The following is a 19,902-nucleotide window of genomic DNA, read 5'->3' as shown; positions in this document are numbered from 1 at the left end:
ACCTCCTTAGTATCTGGTTAACCCTGCCAGGCTATTATGCTGTCTAGTTAACCTGCCAGGATGTTGTATTAAAAAATATATTCTAGAGCCCCCAAAAACGCACAGAACACTAATATCTGGTTGACCCTGCCAGGAAAAAAAATAAAGAAAATATCTGGTAGGAAAAAAACAAAAAAAACCCCAAAAAACAACAAAAAAACTTTAATCTTTTTTTTTTTTTGGGGGGGGGGTAATTTACAAATAGCCTGCCTTGACTTCTCTCACTTTATTGATTCTGAGTTCATTGATGTTTTAACAATTTCCACTTTTTTCCCCAAGAGTCATCCATCTCATGCTTTCTCCCTCACAACTTAACTATGTCCAGTTAAAGTGCAGGAAGAAAATGCGGGAGTAAAAGGACTAATCAGCAGCCACATCACATACTCATATTACGTGACAGGCTGATGACTTAATAGTCCTGGTGGTTTCCTATTTCCTGCGTTTATTTATTTATTTTTTAAAATCAGAACTCTAGCACGCATGCTACACAGAAATTTCTCCATCACCTTGACTCCTTGTCTGTCTCTCTCTCACACACACACACACACACACACACACACACACACACACACACACACACTGCAGCCACATCTTGTCTGCTCTTTGTTTGTTAAAGCAGGAGATGCTAAAATGTTAGTGTGTGTGACTCTTGCATGTTATAACCTTTCTGTAACAGGGGGGTAAAGTCGCCTGATGACCTTTTACTAATGACTTCCTCAAACACAGTGGCCACAAAGGCCATTGGATACTCTCTCCTATTAAACATTGATCTTAACAAGTCGCACTCAGTAATAAAATCATTGAAGTCACTAACCATTCTGGCAGCCCTTACTGCTTGTCCCTTCACCACTGCTTTTTTTCTGGTGTAAAGGGTGACAGGTGGAAAAATGCAGAAAGGCGTTGGAATAGGTTGGTTTACGGTATATAGTGGCTCTAAATCTGTGGTTAACAAGGTCCTTTGCCAGATGAATATCCAAAAAATCCATGTAGTCTGTGTCTATTTGGAAGGTAAAATCCAAAAAGGTAGTATAAGTTTTAATCTCACTGATGATTTCATCTGTCAAGTTTACTTCACCTTTCATTGGTTTTTACATTTTTGGATCAATTCATTGACAGTAGGTAATTGTGCAGTTAACTTCAGTTTGCCACCAGGCAAATCTAGGTGCTCAGGAAAATACAAATAACTTGATATATTAAAGTATTCTGTTTTCCTTAATATAATTAAAACAAAACACCAAAGCACGACTATAACCATAAAAAACAGTTTTAATGATGTTAATTCAAGGTAAGCACTTTCACACAATCAATGTGCTTCTTCAGACAATATATCACAAAAATCAAATGAAATATTTAGCAGAAATACTTTCAATTAACAATACAAACTGACCAATAGAAACACACATTCAATAAAAACAATAAAACAGTAATTTAAAGAGACCCCTAGCTTTCAAATCTGGTTTAATAGAGGCTCTCCAATTAATGCCAGGAAACCTATCTGCTTGCATATTAATGATCCATGACAACTCACGTTCTTCAGTAAAAATTTTTAAAATCACCCCCTCGAATATCACAATTCACTGTCTCAATTACTCTAAACCCAAAAACATGTTCATTCCCATATTCTACAAAATGCTTAGCTAAAGCATTACGTTCATCAGACTTATTCATACAATATACATGTTCCCTCATTCTTTCTAACAGGGACCTATTGGTCTTACCTACATAAAAACAGCTACAAGCCCTGCACTTAGCCAAGTAAACCAGGTTCCTGCAGCAGCAATCGGCAGTCACCTTGAACCGATACATCTTATTGGTAACGGTGGACAAAGTCCACATATGGATCTATAAATGTACAGAAATTACGTCTCGAGCAACAACGCACCAAGGGTACATTCACAGCATCTCCCCTGACCTGTATGGAATTCTTAGAACATAGATGCCTCTTTAAAGATTTTTTTATTTTTAAAACTAAACCTAGGTTGTTCACCAACAATAAAACGAATATTGTCGTCTAGATGTAGAATCGACCAATTGTTCTTAATAACTTGTATAATATTATTAACATCACTAGTGTAAAAAGTAGTCATGGGAGTATCTTAGCAGCTACAGCAGAACTACTAAACTCCTCATTAGCCAATGGCAACCTATTGGTGAAATAGGGTTTGCCCTTCCTTTCCTATTCTCTCTTGTAAAACATAATGCCTCATCAAGCTCTCTCTTCCTATAACATCTGTCAAGCAACTTACATCTAAAGTGATTTATCTCTCTCTCATATAGAGTATCATCATTATTCAACCTCGAAATACGCATGCATTGGCCCTTGGCTATGTTCTTAAACACGTGTCCAGAATGCATGCTATTTTATTGCAACAATGTATTTTTCCCACAGTTCTTCCTAAATAAGGTTGTAACTTACAAGAGGAGTTTACCAAAACCTTAACATCTAAAAGATCCATCTCCTTCGCAGAGGACTTATATGTGAATGATAAGAATGGTACTGTATTTTCTAAAAAACATAAACTCAATTAGTTGTTCACCAGTTCCACTCCAAACCAAAAAGAAGTGTGAAATAGATTTAATGACTGTATATAATGATGGTAACATGAAAAGGAGCTTTTATAATGTAAATGCCGGTAAAAGGCAGGCCTTGTTGGAATTACAGCGAGATGATGGAGTTATTGTGAAACCTGCTGTGCTGATAAGGGTGATGCTATTGTTGCTATGGACTCAGTTTTATAATGCTAGCATGCTAGATTTATTAAATGATAGATATTTTTATAGTGAAGTTAATCATGATTATGTTACTCTGTTACATAATAGAGTGAATGTGAGTCTGAGTGACTGCCTTTATAGGGGGCTAATTTCTGAGGAGGAGTTTAACTATTTTCCAGTTGAGTTTCCGATCATTCCGATGTTTCAAGGATTGCCAAAGATCCACAAATGCCTACTCAAACCTCCTTTTTAGACCCATAGTGTCCAGCAAAGGCTGGGTTATGGAACTGTTCTCTATTTTTATAGAGAAATATGTTGAGGCCAGTGTTAAATGCACAGCGGCAGGTGCAGGGATACCCAACAGTTTCTAGGGGATTTATTTGAGTCTACCAATTGGTTCAATTTCAATGGAAAGTATTTTTTGGTGAGTTTAGATGTAGTCACACTTCTCAACCTTTTGGAGCAAAAAATCTGGACAAAGCCTAAAATGATGGGGGGACAAATAGGGACAGAGTTTAAATATTGCTCTTACAAACTTAAAGTTGATAGAATAATAGGTCTTGCATTAGCATTAATTTTCTGAAGGATGTGGAGTCTTAAACTCAAATGTTTGTCATTTTTAATGACTCTGCTATTTGCCAGAAAAGTACAGATTTTAGGAGGAATACACCAAAAATATGAGGCAAAAATCTGGACATTCTGCAAAACTACAGTTGAGAGGTATGGTCCCTCTTCACTTGTATTCCACATGATAGTGGTATAAGCATGATGGAGTTTCTGGTAGATAAGAGTGGTTATAATACTATTGATTTAATCTGTTTTTTGGAAATTGTTCTGTTTTTATGTATAGTGAACATTTATTTTTACAGAAAATTGGCGTAGCTAATGGCACTATTTGTGCTAATAGCTATGCCAATACAGTAATGACTCAGTGGGAAGAGAAGTTAGTTTTAGTTCTATTTTTACTCACTATGTGACATTTTATAGGAGGTTTGTAGATTATCTTTTTTTGGTTTGGAGTGGAACTGATGAACAACTAATTGAGTTTATGTTTTTTTAGAATATACAGTACCATTCTTATCATTCACATATAAGCCATCTGTGAAGGAGATGGATTTTTTAGATGTTAAGGTTTTGGTAAACTCCTCTTGTAAGCTAACTTCCACCTTATTAGGAAAAATTGTAGGAAAAATACATTGTTGCAACGAAATAGCATGCGTTCTGGACACGTGTTTAAGAACATAGCCAAGGGCCAATGCATGCGTATTTCGAGGTTGAATAATGATGATACTCTATATGAGAGAGAGATAAATCACTTTAGATGTGAGTTACTTGACAGACGTTATAGGAAGAGAAAGGTTGATGAGGCATTATGTTTTACAAGAGAGAATAGGAAAGGAAGGGCAAACCCTATTTCACCAATAGGTTGCTATTTGCTAATGAGGAGTTTAGTAGTTCCACTGTAGCTGCTAAGACACTCCCATGACTACTTTTTACACTAGTGATATTAATAATAGTATACAAGTTATTAAGAACAATTGGCCGATTCTACATCTAGACAACAATATTCCTTCTATTGTTGGTGAACAACCTAGGTTTAGTTTTAAAAATAAAAAATCTGTAAAAAGGCATCTAAGTTATAAGAATTCCATACAGGTCAGGGGAGATGCTGTGAATGTACCCTCGATGCATTGTTCCACAAGATGTAATTTCTGTACATGTATAGATCCATATGTGGACCGTTTCCACCCTGTTACCAATAAGTTGTATTGGTTTAAGGTGACTGCCGATTGCCACAGCAGGAACCTGGTTTACTTGGCTAAGTGCAGGGCTTGTAGCTGTTTTTATGTAGGTAAGACCAATAGGTCCCTGTTAGAAAGAAAGAGGGAGCATATGTATTGTATGACTAGGTCCGATGAACGCAATGCTTTAGCTAAGCATTTTGTAGAATATGGGAATGAGCATGTTTTTGAGTTTAGAGTAATCGAGATAGTGAATTGTGATATTCGAGGGAGTGATTTTAAAAATTTTACTGAAGAATGTGAGTTGTCATGGATCATTAATATGCATATAAACAAATAACCACCACCAGCTCCAGGCACAAATAAATCAGGTCCCAAATAAAAGTGCAAAAGATTTAATTCTTCTTAAAACGCCAGCATAAAGGAACAAAACAATAACGTTTACAGGAAAAAACGTTTTAGTCTTCAACTTCCTCAGTAGTAACCACCATTTTTTAAGAAATCTGTCTTTTATAGCATTTTCAATCGTAATTAACTTTCAAACTATCCAATCAGAAACCAACAGACTTAAAACAGTAATTAATACTTAAAGAACTGAGTATACTAATTGATCCAAACAAGTTTCTTTATGTTGGATTTAAAATCTATGGAAATATTTTGATCATTAATATGCAGATAGGTTTCCTGGCATTAATGGGAGAGCCTCTATTAAACCAGCTTTGAAAGCAAGGGGTCTCTCTAAATAATTACTGCTTTATTGTTTTTATTGAATGTGTGTTTCTGTTGGTCAGTTTGTATTATTAATTGAAAGTATTTGTGCTATATATATATATTTCATTTGATTTTTGTGATATATAGTCTGAAGAAGCACATTGATTGTGTGAAAGGGCTTACCTTGAATTAACATAATTAAAATAGTTATTTTTATGGTTATAGTCGTGCTTTGGTGCTGTTATGTTTTTAGTTATATTATGTTTTGGTTAATCAGCACCATTAATTCCGGAAGGACTACTGATTTTTTTATTCATATTCTGTTTTCCTTGCCCATTCTTCTTGACTGAGTTATATGTTTGCAGTCTCAGCAGCATACTCTGGATGTGAAATGCTATATCGTTATATATAAATGTGGGTGCTTGCTTATTATTGCAACCAGATTTGTAACCTGTGATAATTTGTAATATTTTTGCGAACCTAACTAACCTGAAAAGGCTTGTGTAAGGTCTCAATTAGTATTCAGTCGGTTTGTGTATGACATTGCAAGAGGAATAACATCAACATTTGCCTTCCTGGGGAGCATCCTTTCCTGACCTGACATAATGAAAAATGCACTACACATGGCTGCTGCTTCTGAGTCCTGTGAAGAAGAACTGGTATACGTCTTCAAAAGCATATGACAGGGTGCCTAGAGAGGAGTTGTGGTATTGTATGAGGAAGTCGGGAGTGGCAGAGAAGTATGTAAAAGTGGTACAGGATATATACGAGGGTAGTGTGACATTGGTTAGGACTGTGGTGGGAGTGACAGATACGTTTAAGGTGGAGGCGGGATTACATCAAGGATCAGCTCTGAGCCCTTTCTTATTTGCAGTGGTGATGGACAGGTTGACAGATGAGATCAGACAGGAGGCCCCGTGGTCTATGATGTTTGCAGATGACATTGTGATATGTAGTGAGAGTAGGGACAAGGTTGGGGAGACCCTGGAGAGTTGGAGATATGCTTTAGAGAGGAGAGGAATGAAGGTCAGCAGGGCTAAAACAGAATATGTGTGTAAATGTGAGGCAGAGTAGAGGAATGGTGAGGGTGCAGGGAGGTGAGTTGGTAAAGGTGGATGCGTTTAAGTACTTGGGGTCACCAGTTCAGAGTAATGGTGAGTGTGGAAGAGAGGTGAAGAAGAGAGTACAGGCAGGGTGGAATGGGTGGAGAAAGTGTGTCAGGAGTGATTTGTGACAGACTGGTACCAGAGTGAAAGGGAAGGTCTACAAGACTATGTTATATGGGTTGGAGACTGTGGCATTGACGAAAAGGTAGGAGTCAGAGCTGGATGTGGCAGAGTTAAAGATGTTAAGATTTGCACTGGGTGTGACTAGGATGGACAGGATTAGGAGTCAGTATATTAGAGGGTCAGCTCAGGTTGGACAGTTTGGAGACAAAGCAAGAGAGGCAAGTTTGTGTTTGTTTGGATACGTGCTGAGGAGGGATGCTGGGTATATTGGGAAAAGGATGCTAAGGATGGAGCTGCCAGGTAAGAGGAAAAGAGGAAGGCCTAGGATAAGGTTTATGGATGTGGTGAGAGAGGACATGCAAGCGGTTGGTGTGAAAGAGCATGATACGGAGGATAGGAAGAAATGGAAACAGAAGATCCGCTGTGGCGACCCCTAACAGGAACAGCCGAAAGAAGATGATGACTATACCCTAAACGTCTTACACCAAAACAACTATACAGAAAACTGAATAAAGACAAGTAATATTAAAACTGTAAAGTGCTATTTACTAAAGTAATACACAATGCAAAATACAGTACAATTCAGTGAGTTGTCTTTCGGCTTTTCCCGGTTAGGGGTCGCCACAGCGGAACTCCGGTCTGCTAATGATTGGCAGTAGATTTTTACGAACGCCGAAGTGCCAGCTCGACGTTCAACCTTCAACGAAGGCATTCTCATTTACGCATGTCTTTCAACCACGGGGAGGACATGCAGACTCCACACAGAAGGCACTCCCCACACTCCAGCGGAGAATTGAATGGGAGAACCTCTTGCTGTGAGGCAACAATGCTACCGCTGCACCACTAAAAGTCGTAACTGACAATATCACAGTATCCAAATACAAATAAAAAAACATACTGTCACTGCCGAGTAATGAAAGGCAAGAGGTTAAAAAGTGTGAGACGTGAAACACAGGATCGACCCAAAAGTCACAGTTACATGAATAAAGATCATCACAAGTTGCCATACTTTAACGTATTATATGAAGATGACATTGGCTAATGAAGACACTGAAGCCAAACTCCAGTTTATTTGATGTGAAAGTAACTTATATTGGAAAAATATGTCCCCGACAAATAAGACAGTCAGCCTTTTCCTGCCTCATACACAATGTGACACACTATTAATTACTACTTCACACACCCCTTTTAAGGCTACATTGAGATTTTTGGCCAAACATAACGATTTTGGGAAGGTTGGAAATTTGGTTGTGATAATACAGTACCAACATTTTGTTATAATTTTAAAAACTTTAACTCCTTGTACAACAATTTCTGTGTACTCTGCACTGGCTTATGACCCATACTGCTGAAAACTTTTCTCTTAAATCTACTGTGAGGCTTTTCACAACAGTACATTGTAGCAAGTAGTTCTCTCACTGAAGTATATTTCTCATACTCCAAGGGATCAAGCACATAGTTTCTGTTTTTGCAGAATCACTGTCAGTTCCATTCTGACTGGCATCTGCTTGTAATGTGACTGAATTATTCATTAGTGTTTTTTAATGTGGATACTTTGTCTACCCATTTGTGCATTTCAAATCTCCCTTTCTTCTTTTGTAGACCAGTATTGTTCCATGTCATGTCCTGTTACAATAATTTTCTTAATGGAAACGTTGTATTAGTTTAGAATAGGCTTAGAAATCATACTGCACAATTCCATGAAATCACATGACACTGTTTTTTTCCTTTTGTGCAAGGCATTTCACTACTGATGTTTTCTTCACCTGGTTTCAGGCTTTCAGGTGTTAGGACATATGTTCCATATATCTCAAGCCTGTAGCTTGAAATTTGCACCTAATTTTTTTGCTCAACTTGAGTCTCTGTCTCAGTGTCTTGTATCTCACTTAGTGTCACATTTATTTGGTCTGACTCTTATGTTAACACAACCTCAGGTTCATCAGTTAACTATGTAGCTGCTCTCTGAATCGCTTCAGGCGTTGATATGCTAAACTAAAGCTTCAGTCTTTCTACCGTTGAATGAAGCCGTGGTTTACATTAATCCCAGAAAAATACTTTGTTCCTGGAATGGCAAATACCAGTTGCAAAAGCTGTTTTTTTTTTTTTAAACTTTATTACAAACTTGAGTATCAGTCCAAAAAAGATTTGTCTGGTTCTGCAACAGTAAATGTACATGTGCTGGTCACATGTTCACTAGACTCAATTACATTCAGGCACTCAACTGGTACAGGTTCTCCTTGGTTCTGCTTTTTTCTTGGAATATGCAGTACTGATAGCATTATTGCACCTATGCAAATACTATAAAATTTTAGTAAACTCTTTAAGTACATCATTAATCTGCACATTTTTTATCTATATGGCAAATGTGTGGTCACTCCTAACAATTGTTTTTCATAGCTGTAAGCCTTTAACATCTCTGACTGCTTGAGGGCAACAGACACGTGCTGTGGCACTTCTTGTACCAACTATCTGAAACTCAGTACTGCATTTTATATTCTTTAAGTTGCATGCTATTTATTTGTTTATTTATTTTGCATTTGTTGACCGGGAGTGTCTGACTAAGCCAAAAGCCCTTTTTCAGCAGAGGCACGGGGAGAAAAGCTCCAAATAATTCAAACAATTTTACAATTGAAATACAGTTTAAGAACCAATACAGTAGTTAATAATACTTGAAAGACAAAATCAAAAGAAAATGCCAACAATACTGTTACAATTTCAGATAAAGATGCATAAGAAGTTTACATGGGAAGCAAAGGCAGGCTGATGTTTATACTCTTTATGTAATACATGAACTGTACCAGTATCCTAGGAGGTGTAAGCAGCTAAGGAATGAGAGAGAAAGTGAAGAGGTGGATAGGAGAGAGAGGAAGGAATAGATAAATAAAGACAGAGGATGATTATGAGGGGGAAAAATAAGAAGAGAAAAGAATGATGGTTAGTTTGTTAGGATACGTTCAGGGAGGCTGATGTTAGCACTTTGACTCGACATTATCTTATAAGCAGAATAAATAAACTTGAACTTCTATGTCTGTGATACCAGCTTTCTCCTCCTGTTCCACCTGTGCTGCAAGTCATTACTCTCATCTCTGTATCCTTTTCTACTCCAGATGAACCATCTCTATTCTTGCTCCACTATCCATGCCACTGGCCAGAGTTCCTGTGATATGCTAAACCTTTTTTCTCTTGGGTCTTACTATAAACCATGTCCGCAACTGATATCTCTTATTTCTCTTTTGCTAAGCTCTTAATTTTCTGTAATGTTTAAAATTGCTACTTTCATCTGCCATTTTCTTATCCGAAGTCAAGTTATTTCCCAGTCCACGAGATCTGTTAACAGTTTGAGCTTCCAAAGATGCTATTAGAAACTACACCAAGGCTGGTTAACACTGTTCATAGGATTATAGGAGGTTACTAGGCTAATGGCCCTGGGGCCCTTACAAGCCTAGCTAGGTACAACCCCTGTTCCCAAGAACTTCAAGGTATTAAGCTGAACTAAGTCAACAACTACTGACCCTGTCCAAGAGGAACACAGGTGAAACTCCCTGGGTGAAGTTGCGGTTTCCCATCAAATCATCCAAATTATACGTAAATAAATATGGTTAGAGAGGGGCTGTGCTTCACCTGAATTAGAAGGAGAGGTCGCCTCTGTGAGACATAGCTGTCTCTTCAGCAAGCCCTGTTGCTATCACATACTAAGTTGAGTTCCCTAGCGTGAATGTGTCTTGTACCGTTTGATTTATGAATCTGCAACATTTCCATTAGAGCAGGATCTGAGATTGCTTTATATGCAAGGCAGGGGTCACCTCTGGGAAGTTTGTAAGACACAGAGTATAGTGATAGTGATTTCAGTCTGCTAATGTATGACATATGCTGACCCTGAATTTTCTTTGTAAGAAACCTTTGAGTTCTTTCCAGTTGCTGCAGGTGCCTGGTAAGGTATATACCAATGGTAGCATTGTACTCTATTAGTGGCCTGATGAGTGAGGAGTACAGGGGGGTTATAACCTCTCTTATTCTGAATGCAGTGCCCTTACTTATGATGTGGGTGATGTAGAAAGCCTTTCTTACCACTATAGAGATGTGGTGGTCAAAGGAAAGGTTGCTGTCAACCTGTGTGCCCAAATCTCTCACCACGGATTGCGTGCTTAGGGTGTTATTAATGTGGTAATCTGCAGGGATGTTGCCCTTGCTGAAGGGAATGATAATGCATTTTTTGCATTGAGGTTTAGCCCATGACTTTGGCAGCAGTCATTTGTATGTGCAAGTCCCTTCTTGTAGGTTGATGACATTGTTTAGGGACTCTATGACTGCACTCAGTTTGCAATCATCAGCAAACTTGGTCAGCCATAGACCTTTTGTTTTAGCCGGTACATCCAAGAAGTAGATTCCAAACAATAAGGGCCCCAGCACAGATCCATGTGGAACACCACTGGTTATGGGTCTGCTGGTGGAGTTAGTCACCTATTTTGACTGTGTGTGTTCTATCGGTGAGCCAGTTTGAAACCCACCTGACAATATATGGGTTGATCTCCAGCTGGGTGAGTTTATCAATGATGCCTGAGTGTGTAATATTGTCAAAGGCCTTGGCCAGGTCCAGGTAGGCCGTGTGCATGGATTTTCCTTAATCCAGGGCTTTGGTGACTGTCTCAAAGAAATCCACCAAGATCAAGAGGCAAGATCTCCCTTTAACGAAGCCAAACTGGGTCAAGCATTTGGAGGTCTCCTATAAGGTCCATGATTATTCTTTCCATAGCCTTGCAGATTAGGCCGGTCAGGCTTATGGATCTATAGTTTCTAGGGTCTGTGGAGGCACCCCCTTTATGTAACTGGATGATGGTTGCTGTTCTCCATTCAGCAGGTACAGAAATAATGCTTAAACTGTGGTTAAAGAGTACCCAGCAGTGCAGCTTGTTCCTGTTTTAATCCATTGAGATTGCAGACTGGGATATTATCAGATCCGATAGACACTGTGTTTTTGGCTTTGGAGAGAGCAGTTATGACATACTCCTTGGAGATATTAGGTGGAGGGCAGGTAGTAGGGATGCTTTAGAGGATATGTGGGGGGGACGGGGGGAGAAGTTTTCACTGAACCTGTCAGCTAGCATAAAAATATCTATGTAAACACTTCCAGGCAAATATCCTAAATCTTCTAGACTTTGTTGCATATTTGGGAGATATACATAGAAAGAACTAGGTTTACTTTTTTTGCTTAACACATTCCTTATAAATGGTAAGCATAACTGAACTAAGGAACTTAAAACTAGTTTAAAATCAAAATGTTTTGACAACTTTAAAATTAAGTGATGAAATAACTTTATCAAATAGTATGCATTAAGCTCATCGTGCTTAATATGTCATGGTTTTTCCATGATTTTTCGTGGCCATCATTCAATGCATATTTTCTCTGACCTTTTTATTGCAAGACATGAATTCAGAAATGAAGTACAATATGTTTTGTGAGGAAAGCAGGAGGCTCTGAAATTTAAAATCTGAGCAACTGTGGTTTTTGTGAGAGAAGCTAACTGCAGCATTCTTAGTAGTGATTTTTGTGGTGTTAAAAACACTGCAGGCTGTCATCCATTGATTTTACAACAAAGTTAGTGATGTCTTTAGTCGGCACACTCTCCTTGAATGTCCTAGTGTAGTGCAAGTCTCCCAACCTGAAGGATTTGACTTGTCTACCGTTCATCTTAACCTACCAGGTTATGGAAGAATCAGAGAGACATGCATCTACCAGGTTATGGAAGAATCAGAGAGACATGCATCACAAATGAAAGTACAGTATTTAATTTCCTAATTGATAGCATTGGAATGACTGTTTAGTAAGATATATATCATTTTTTACAGTAAGAGACCTAAGACTAACATTTTAATAAGTAAATTGTTACATTTTTACCTACCATTTTTTAGGTTGAGTTGCTTTGATGACTTCATTGCAGTTAGCTGAAGATGCTGTATCTCATTGCAAATTGCTAGCACCTGTGCTTAATCGACAATCTGTGCATTTCACAAATTATGTCTGCTGACTATATAAAGGCTAAGGAGCAGGTATGCCTTAAACTCAGTAATGGAATATTTGTATATCATTTTATAATATACATTTGAGAAGTATCCCTCGATTTGTTTTGGCCAGTATTTAACTTGTTTCGGTTATTGTTTCTGACTGAAACTGTGTCTGTATTCTAATGTAAATTCTGTTGTAATTGAGATTCAGTGCAGACTCACGTAGCAGATACTTTTCTGTTTGTGGTTTGCAGTCCTTTCTCTGTTTTCATGATCACCGAGTTGATAATGCATTGAAGTTAGTAAACTGTTATATTATGGAGGAAGGAGGTACTCTACTTGAGGAGTCACTACATAGGTGTAATTTCCTGATGTAACTTTTTATTTTCTTTAGTACATCCTTTTAGCTCCTTTCTGCTCTCATAATCATTTCAGAACATTTAATGAATGCTTTTCACAGCAAGCTAATCATCAGTGATGTTCTATCCCCATATGAAATTGCTTAATGAGGATTTTAAGTTGGAAGTCTTGTGGTGGTTTATACTTTGCATATGTTTATTGTAACCTTACATGTGTGCATCATATAGTGGCAAGTATATTTTATTTCATAAATTGAAAATTAAATGAGCACTTAATGATAACTTTTGAATTTTTTAATAAAAAGCAGTAAGTGCTTTCATCATAATGGCACATTTTCCACCAGGACTTAAATCAGACTGTTTAGCACCACAAGTATAAGACATTGAAAAACACCCATTAATAGTTTTGTGTTTCTTTGCATCCGATTACCAAGATTTCATCACGAATATTAAACATGCTTGTAGACTCTTTTTAAGAAAGCAACATTGAATGCTGTTTTTCCATGTCTTTCAACATGTGCCACCTAAATTCTTTAACTTCTAAATAATTTTTCCTATCACCTTTTGTAATTTCATATTTTTGATGCTGTAAGATATAAAACAAAGAATTTTTTAATTTTAACACAATTTACAGAATGCCTACATTGTATGTTTTAATGTATTTTTCCTTTTTATAGGATATTCATGTTCATAAATTTGATCACTTGAGGAGGAAGTTCATAGTTTTCCTACATCAAATCCTTTACATGCACTAGACGCAGCAATATGCACAAAAAAATTGGAACTACAAGAAAAATATCCAGGGCAACTAACTGACTTTATAGATGAAATATAGCAATTTGTACCCTCAGCAATGAAGCTACATAGAGAACAATATCTACAGTTAAAAGGTACCCACATTGCTAATGATGCTCTTGCATATAGATTAACTTTGTTCAATAAATTTTGAGAAGTACTCTTAAATGATATCCTTTTTAGTAATTCTTTTTCACACAGTATAACCTACAAAAACATTTGTGCTGATTCAAATTATCCCTTTAGCTTGTATTGTACTTTTAATATCATCTAGATATATTAATGGGTTGTGGCCATCCCCATTCCCCAATTTACATCTTATTATATCCTTAATTTTTTAACACTGTGATTTGTCCTTCATATATTAACAGGATATCCTCTAACTAAAAATTTCTCTCTCAATACATTCGTTTCTGTTTCCATTGCTTCTTCCTCGTGTCAAGTTCCCAATTTTTTGCCTCATGCTTCTTAAGACAGAAGTGGTGAACTTCATGACACCCATGCAGATGGGGACAATACAGTTACAACTGCTGAATCCTACACAAATGCACTGTATAAGCACTTACGAGTGCATGGATCGTGCTATCCCAAACAGAACCAAGACGCTATCCTCCAAAAAAAGGAAGCCCATCTGGTGGTCACCTGCCATAAACAAACTGTGCAACAGAAGGAAGAAACTGTTGCAAAAGAGAGTAAAATCCCATGAGTGGAGGAGCTCCCTGGTTAGCCTCAGTAAGAAGCTGAGATCCCTTATAAGATCCTCCAAAGCTAGCTATGAAAACAAAATCGCCACTAAATCCAAGGACAACCACAAAGCATTCTTTAGCTATGTCAAGAATCTAGATGGCAACACCAAGATCTGCTCTGCGTTGCAGCACAAAGGCACGAAAATTACAGAACCAACTGATATTACCAGCATCCTGGCAGATCGGTTCAGTGCTAACTTTACCCCCCTCTCACCCACTAAAGGGCCCATATCTATACAGGAAGAATGCAGAGTCCCTGTAATCACAACTATGCAGGTAAAAGCTGCACCCTCTAAAGCCAAAAACACAGCATCCATGGAACCGGACAACATCCCAGGCTGCGTTTTACACGAACTTCAGAACAAACTGGCTCCCCACTTAAGCACCATGTTCAATAATAGCCTCGCATCAGGCTTTGTGCCCACTGAATGGCGCACAGCAACAGTTATCCCACTCCACAAAGGGGGAGCCACCACTGATCCCAGGAACTATCAACCTATTTGCCTGACGAGCCTGGTCTGCAAGGCCATGGAACGTATCATCATGGAACTCATAAACAAAGACATTGGTAACGTCCAAACTCTGGATCCCACCCAGTTCGGGTTTGTGAAAGGCAGATCATGCCTCCTGAACCTGATCGACTTCTTTGAGGCAGTCACCAAAGCCGTGGATGAGGGTAAGGTGGTTCACACAGCCTATCTTGACCTCGCCAGAGCTTTCGACACCATCCCACATTCTGGAATTATAGCTAAACTCACTAAACTAGGTATAAATCACTACGTCACAAGATGGGTTGCCAACTGGCTCACTGACGGAACCCACACTGTAAAAGTTGCAGACTCCAAATCTGACCTCAAAGCAGTGACAAGTGGAGTACCACAGGGTTCCGTCCTGAGACCTCTCCTGTTTGGTATCTACTTCTCTGAAGTACTGGCTAACACAGAAGGCCTCTGGCTAATGAAGTTCGCAGATGACTGCAAACTAGGAGCCATAGTCAAGTCCCCAAATGATGTGGACATCCTGCAGAAGGGCCTCACTGAGACAGATGCCTGGTGTCAGAGCCATGGCCTCAAGCTCAATGCCAAAAAGTGCAGTTTCATCCCCTTTGGTAAAAACTCTGTACCCATGAACTACCACATAGGCAGCAATCTACTTAACACCGAATGTGTGATAGAGACCTTGGGACCCAGGTGGACAGTAGTCTCTCCTTTGATAGTCACATCGCCACAGTAGTCAGGAAGTCCTTCTACATGGCACACCTCATCATAAAAGGTTCTCATCCAGGAAAAAAGAGGTCATTGTTCCTCTCTACTCATCACTCATTAGACCCATTATAGAGTACAACGCCCCTTTTAGAATGCACCTCACAAGACATCTGCAGCAGCTGGAAAGGCCACAGAAGTACCTCACAAAGAGGATTACTGGCCTCAAACAATGCCCTACACTGACCGCCTCAAAAAACTCCAGCTTTACAACGTAGCATATCGAGGTGATCTCTGCCTAACATATAAAGCTATGTCAAACCCAGAGCTGTTGGACATGCTACACCTATAGAAATCCCAATCCCTCCGAGCTACATGCTCTAGGGACCTAAACCTTGTCACCACAATAAACAGGACACGTTGGAGGGATAGATTCCTGTCCCAGAGACTTCCTAGACTCTGGAACAAGCTACCCATCTATGCCAAGCAAAGTTCTTCATTAGCACTCTTCAAGAAAAATCTTGAGTGGATCGGAAATGGGAAATACACTCTGGGGATCACTTCTGTGTCTCTGCTGGACAGTGGCACAGGAAAATAACTTTCTTGGCTGGTGTAAGCTATGGAACCTTGCTGGCTAGGCTTATGTAGGCCCTTGGGCTGATAGCCTAGTACCTACCTATAAACCTATTATATATTTTTCCTTCTCTTCATTTCTTTGGATGCACACTATTAATGTGATGGAAAGCATTACTAGTTGTGTTCTTCTAATTTAATCTTGATTTTTAAAGTTTCGTCTACACATTTAGATGTACAAAATCAACTTTTGTAGTGTATGTTACTGCTTTGAGCTATAAAAGATGTAAAAATTGTTAATTTTTCTGAAGTACTTACCTATACAAAAATATATCCACAAAACAAAACCACATTTAATATTCTTAAAAATACATCACCATAAGCAATTTTATTTCCCCAAAATGCAAGTACCAAATTAGTATAACTGGGGTCTGTTGCAACTCCATTGAATATCACACCTTTATTGAAAATGCTTTTCATGACAGACAAAAATGTGTGTGTGTGTGTGTGTATATTTTATATAATATATACACACACACACACACACACACACACACACATATATATATATATATATATATATATATATATATATATATATATGTATATAACACACAACCCTTTAATTCAGTAATCAATCTTGTGTCGTTAACTGTCAAACTTTTATACTCCATAAGTTCTCAAGACAGCTATCCAATACCTACATTATGTGCCATAGACGTATTACAAAAATTGCACATCTACAGTAACTAACATGTTACCCTCTTTGACACACATTTTTTTCATCTTTGATACAAAATTAAGGACATTTCTAATAAAAAATATTGCTTATGGAGCATATTTCTTGAATTTACTCTTAAAAAAAATGTGTATAGATTCAGTTTTGACCCTGCTCCTGCTACGTTAGGTCTCCTAGGTGGATCTTCTGTACTTAAACCTTTGGAGTTCCACACATCATATAAATCCCAAAGTTATCAACAAAAATACAGGTAATGTTTTGAATGCAACTCTTTTGTCCACCATTTCTTTTAAACACCTGTCAATATACCTGTAGGCTTTGTGCATCTCAGATTTCCTAACTGCCTCTCAAAATACAGAATTTGCTATATTTCAAAAATGGTATGATAAACATTTGATTTCATTGAAGTAAAATGGATAAATGTTGAGGGCCATAACCCATTCAACAGATGGGAATTAAATAAAAAAGATACTACAAACTAATTGAAAAAAGAACGTGATTTTTGTCAGTTAAATTTGGTGAAAAAGTTGTTAATAAAATGACTGAATTTAAAATCAACATTTGAGCAATGTTTATCTATATGTAAGAGTATCATCAGTAAAGTGACTACTTCTAAATGTGGACATTTTTCTCAATATAGATTGATTACTGAAGGTCCAAACTGTTAAATCATTCATTGATATAGGGGAAAGCTGAGACCCCCATGTATAGGAATATTACTGATCATAAAGTCTGTCATAAATCAAAACACATTCAGTGTATTATATAGACATTCTGCAAGTTGTGATAAATTAAATTTTTTTTGTCTTAAATCATGAACAATTTGAAATTAGAATGGGGGAAGGGAAAATGATTTAGAAGTTAAGAATTTTAGGTGGCATGTGTTAAATGTCATGGAAAAAAATATATCAATGATAAGTTACATTTTAGATGCATTTTAAAGAAAATTGGTTACAAGCCTGTTTCATGTTCATGATGAAATGTTTTTGATTGAATTTGAAGAAACTGGTAGACATAAAGCATAAATAGGTTATACAACGAGGAAGAAACTAATGTCTAAGAACAAGAAATAACTGACTCGGCAGAGGAAGGACACACTCCACAGTTTGAACAAGAAAATTAGATATGTTGTAAAGTCCTCTCAAACTAATTATGAAGCTAAACTAGCATCTCTAGCTAAGGATAATCACAAGGCATTCTTTAGCTACATCAGAAATCTAAAAGGGAAGGTGTTGCTTTATACCAAACTAGTAGTGGATGGTACAACTCGTATTGACCCAGGGGACATTGCCAACCTGCTAACAGACAGATTAGGTGCAAACATCACCCCCTGTCCCCATCAGACATACCCTAAAACATACCTGTCATGAGTCCACTACCTATTATCTCCAAAGAGCACATCATAACTGCACTCTCCATGGCCAAAGACGCAGCCTCTCTGGGATCAGATAACATCGCAGGCTGCCTACTAAATAGTCTAAAACAGGACCTACTGGAACCACTTGGCACTCTCTTCAACCACAGTCTAAATACTGGCTTTGTCCCAGCAGAGTGGAAAATGGCAACAGTAATCCCCTTGCACAAAGGGGGTCCATCAACTGACCCTGGGAACTATAGACCCATAAGCCAAACCAGTCTTATCTGCAAGGTCATGGAGTGAATCATCATAGACCTTATCAACAAAGACATAGGTGACCTTCAGACTCTTTACCCAACCTAATTTGACTTTGTTAAGGGTACATCATGCTTATTAAACCTGATGGATTTCTTCAAGAATGTCACCAAAGCCCTGGATGAAGGCAAAACAGTACATACAGCCTATATTGACTTAGTCAAGGCTTTTGACATAATTCCCTGCTGTGGTATCATTGAGAAACTCACCCAGCTAGGAATTGACCATTGTATCACTAGATGGGTAGCCAGCTGTTTCACCAGCAGAATGCATACAGCCAAAGTTGGGGATTCCATCTCTACTAGAAGACCACTTACCAGTGGTGTACCACAAAGATCTCTGCGGGGCACCCTTCTGTTTGGAATCTATTTTTCAGAAATCTAGGCAAAAATAGAAGGCCTGTGGCTTACCAGGTTCACTGATGACTGCAATCATGGAGTCCCCCAACAATGCTGACATACTACAAAAAGGGCTTAATGATTGGTGCCATAGCCACGAACTTAACACTTTTTTTTTTTTGCATTTAGTTTATCATGCCTTTTGGGAAAAGGGAAGTCCTTGAAAATTTATTAATAGTACCCTCCTTAGTTCAAACCCTGTGGTGATAGATTTGGGAACACATGTTGATAGCTACCTTAACTTCGATCACTATGTATTCACAGTGGTAAGAAAGGCCTATGTTGCACACCTCATAAGTAAGGGAAATGCATCCAGAGCTAAGGATGTTAATATAACTCCCCTGTACTCATCCCTCATCCGACCACTAATAGAGTACAATGCTTCCTTCTTATATGTACCTGAGACACCTGCCACAGCTGGAGAGACCTCAGAGGTTTCTCACCAAGAAAATTCAAAGCCTTCAACACATGATTTACATGGACAGGTTGAAGGCTGTTTCACTGTACTCTGTATCTTATAGGCTGCTGAGAGGTGATTTGTATCTGGCTTGCAGAGCAGTCTTGGACCCTTCACTAATGGAAATGCACTAATGGAATTGCACATCCACAAGTTAAATGGGATAAGATTCAGTCATTCTAAGGATCTTAACCTAATCTGTGACATTAACAAGACATGTTAGAATGACAGATGCATCTCCCAGAGATTGCCACTCATTTGGAACAAACTCCCAATTTACTTACAACAGAGCTCCTCAATGACCCCATTTAAGAGCAGCTTAGACAACTGGCTGGGGCGATTGTAAATTTACCCTGAAATGTCACCTATGTCCCTCTTGGATAAGGGTGGTCAGTGCTGATCATAGACTAGCACTGCAAATATAGACCATACAACTTGGTCAATAAGCGAACAAGGGTATAACATGGCTAGGCTTATAAAGGCCATAGAGCCAATAGTCTAGTAACCTTCTATTAACCTATGGAA

General features: G+C 38.2%; 1 protein-coding gene across 3 annotated transcripts in view; it reads left to right on the top strand.

The window, feature by feature from the left end:
- The window catches only part of LOC122789293 (2-hydroxyacylsphingosine 1-beta-galactosyltransferase-like), a 381,755-nt gene that overhangs the window by 81,466 nt on the left and 280,387 nt on the right, over positions 1–19,902 (top strand). The window contains exons 2-3 of one of the 3 annotated variants that reach the window (XM_044056606.1): positions 12,344–12,481; positions 13,473–13,685. The exons of 1 other annotated variant lie outside the window; for it this stretch is intronic. In XM_044056606.1, the coding sequence (XP_043912541.1) occupies positions 13,649–13,685 (37 nt within the window). In that variant the 5' untranslated portion in view covers positions 12,344–12,481; positions 13,473–13,648. The remainder of the gene's footprint in view (positions 1–12,343; positions 12,482–13,472; positions 13,686–19,902) is intronic. One more of the 3 variants, XM_044056607.1, reaches the window with a different exon arrangement.

Source organism: Protopterus annectens, chromosome 14.part0 (assembly GCF_019279795.1).
Source record: "Protopterus annectens isolate FY-2018-M chromosome 14.part0, PAN1.0, whole genome shotgun sequence".
In the NCBI taxonomy this organism is placed as follows: domain Eukaryota; kingdom Metazoa; phylum Chordata; order Ceratodontiformes; family Protopteridae; genus Protopterus; species Protopterus annectens.
This window is presented reverse-complemented; position numbering and strand designations above follow the sequence as displayed.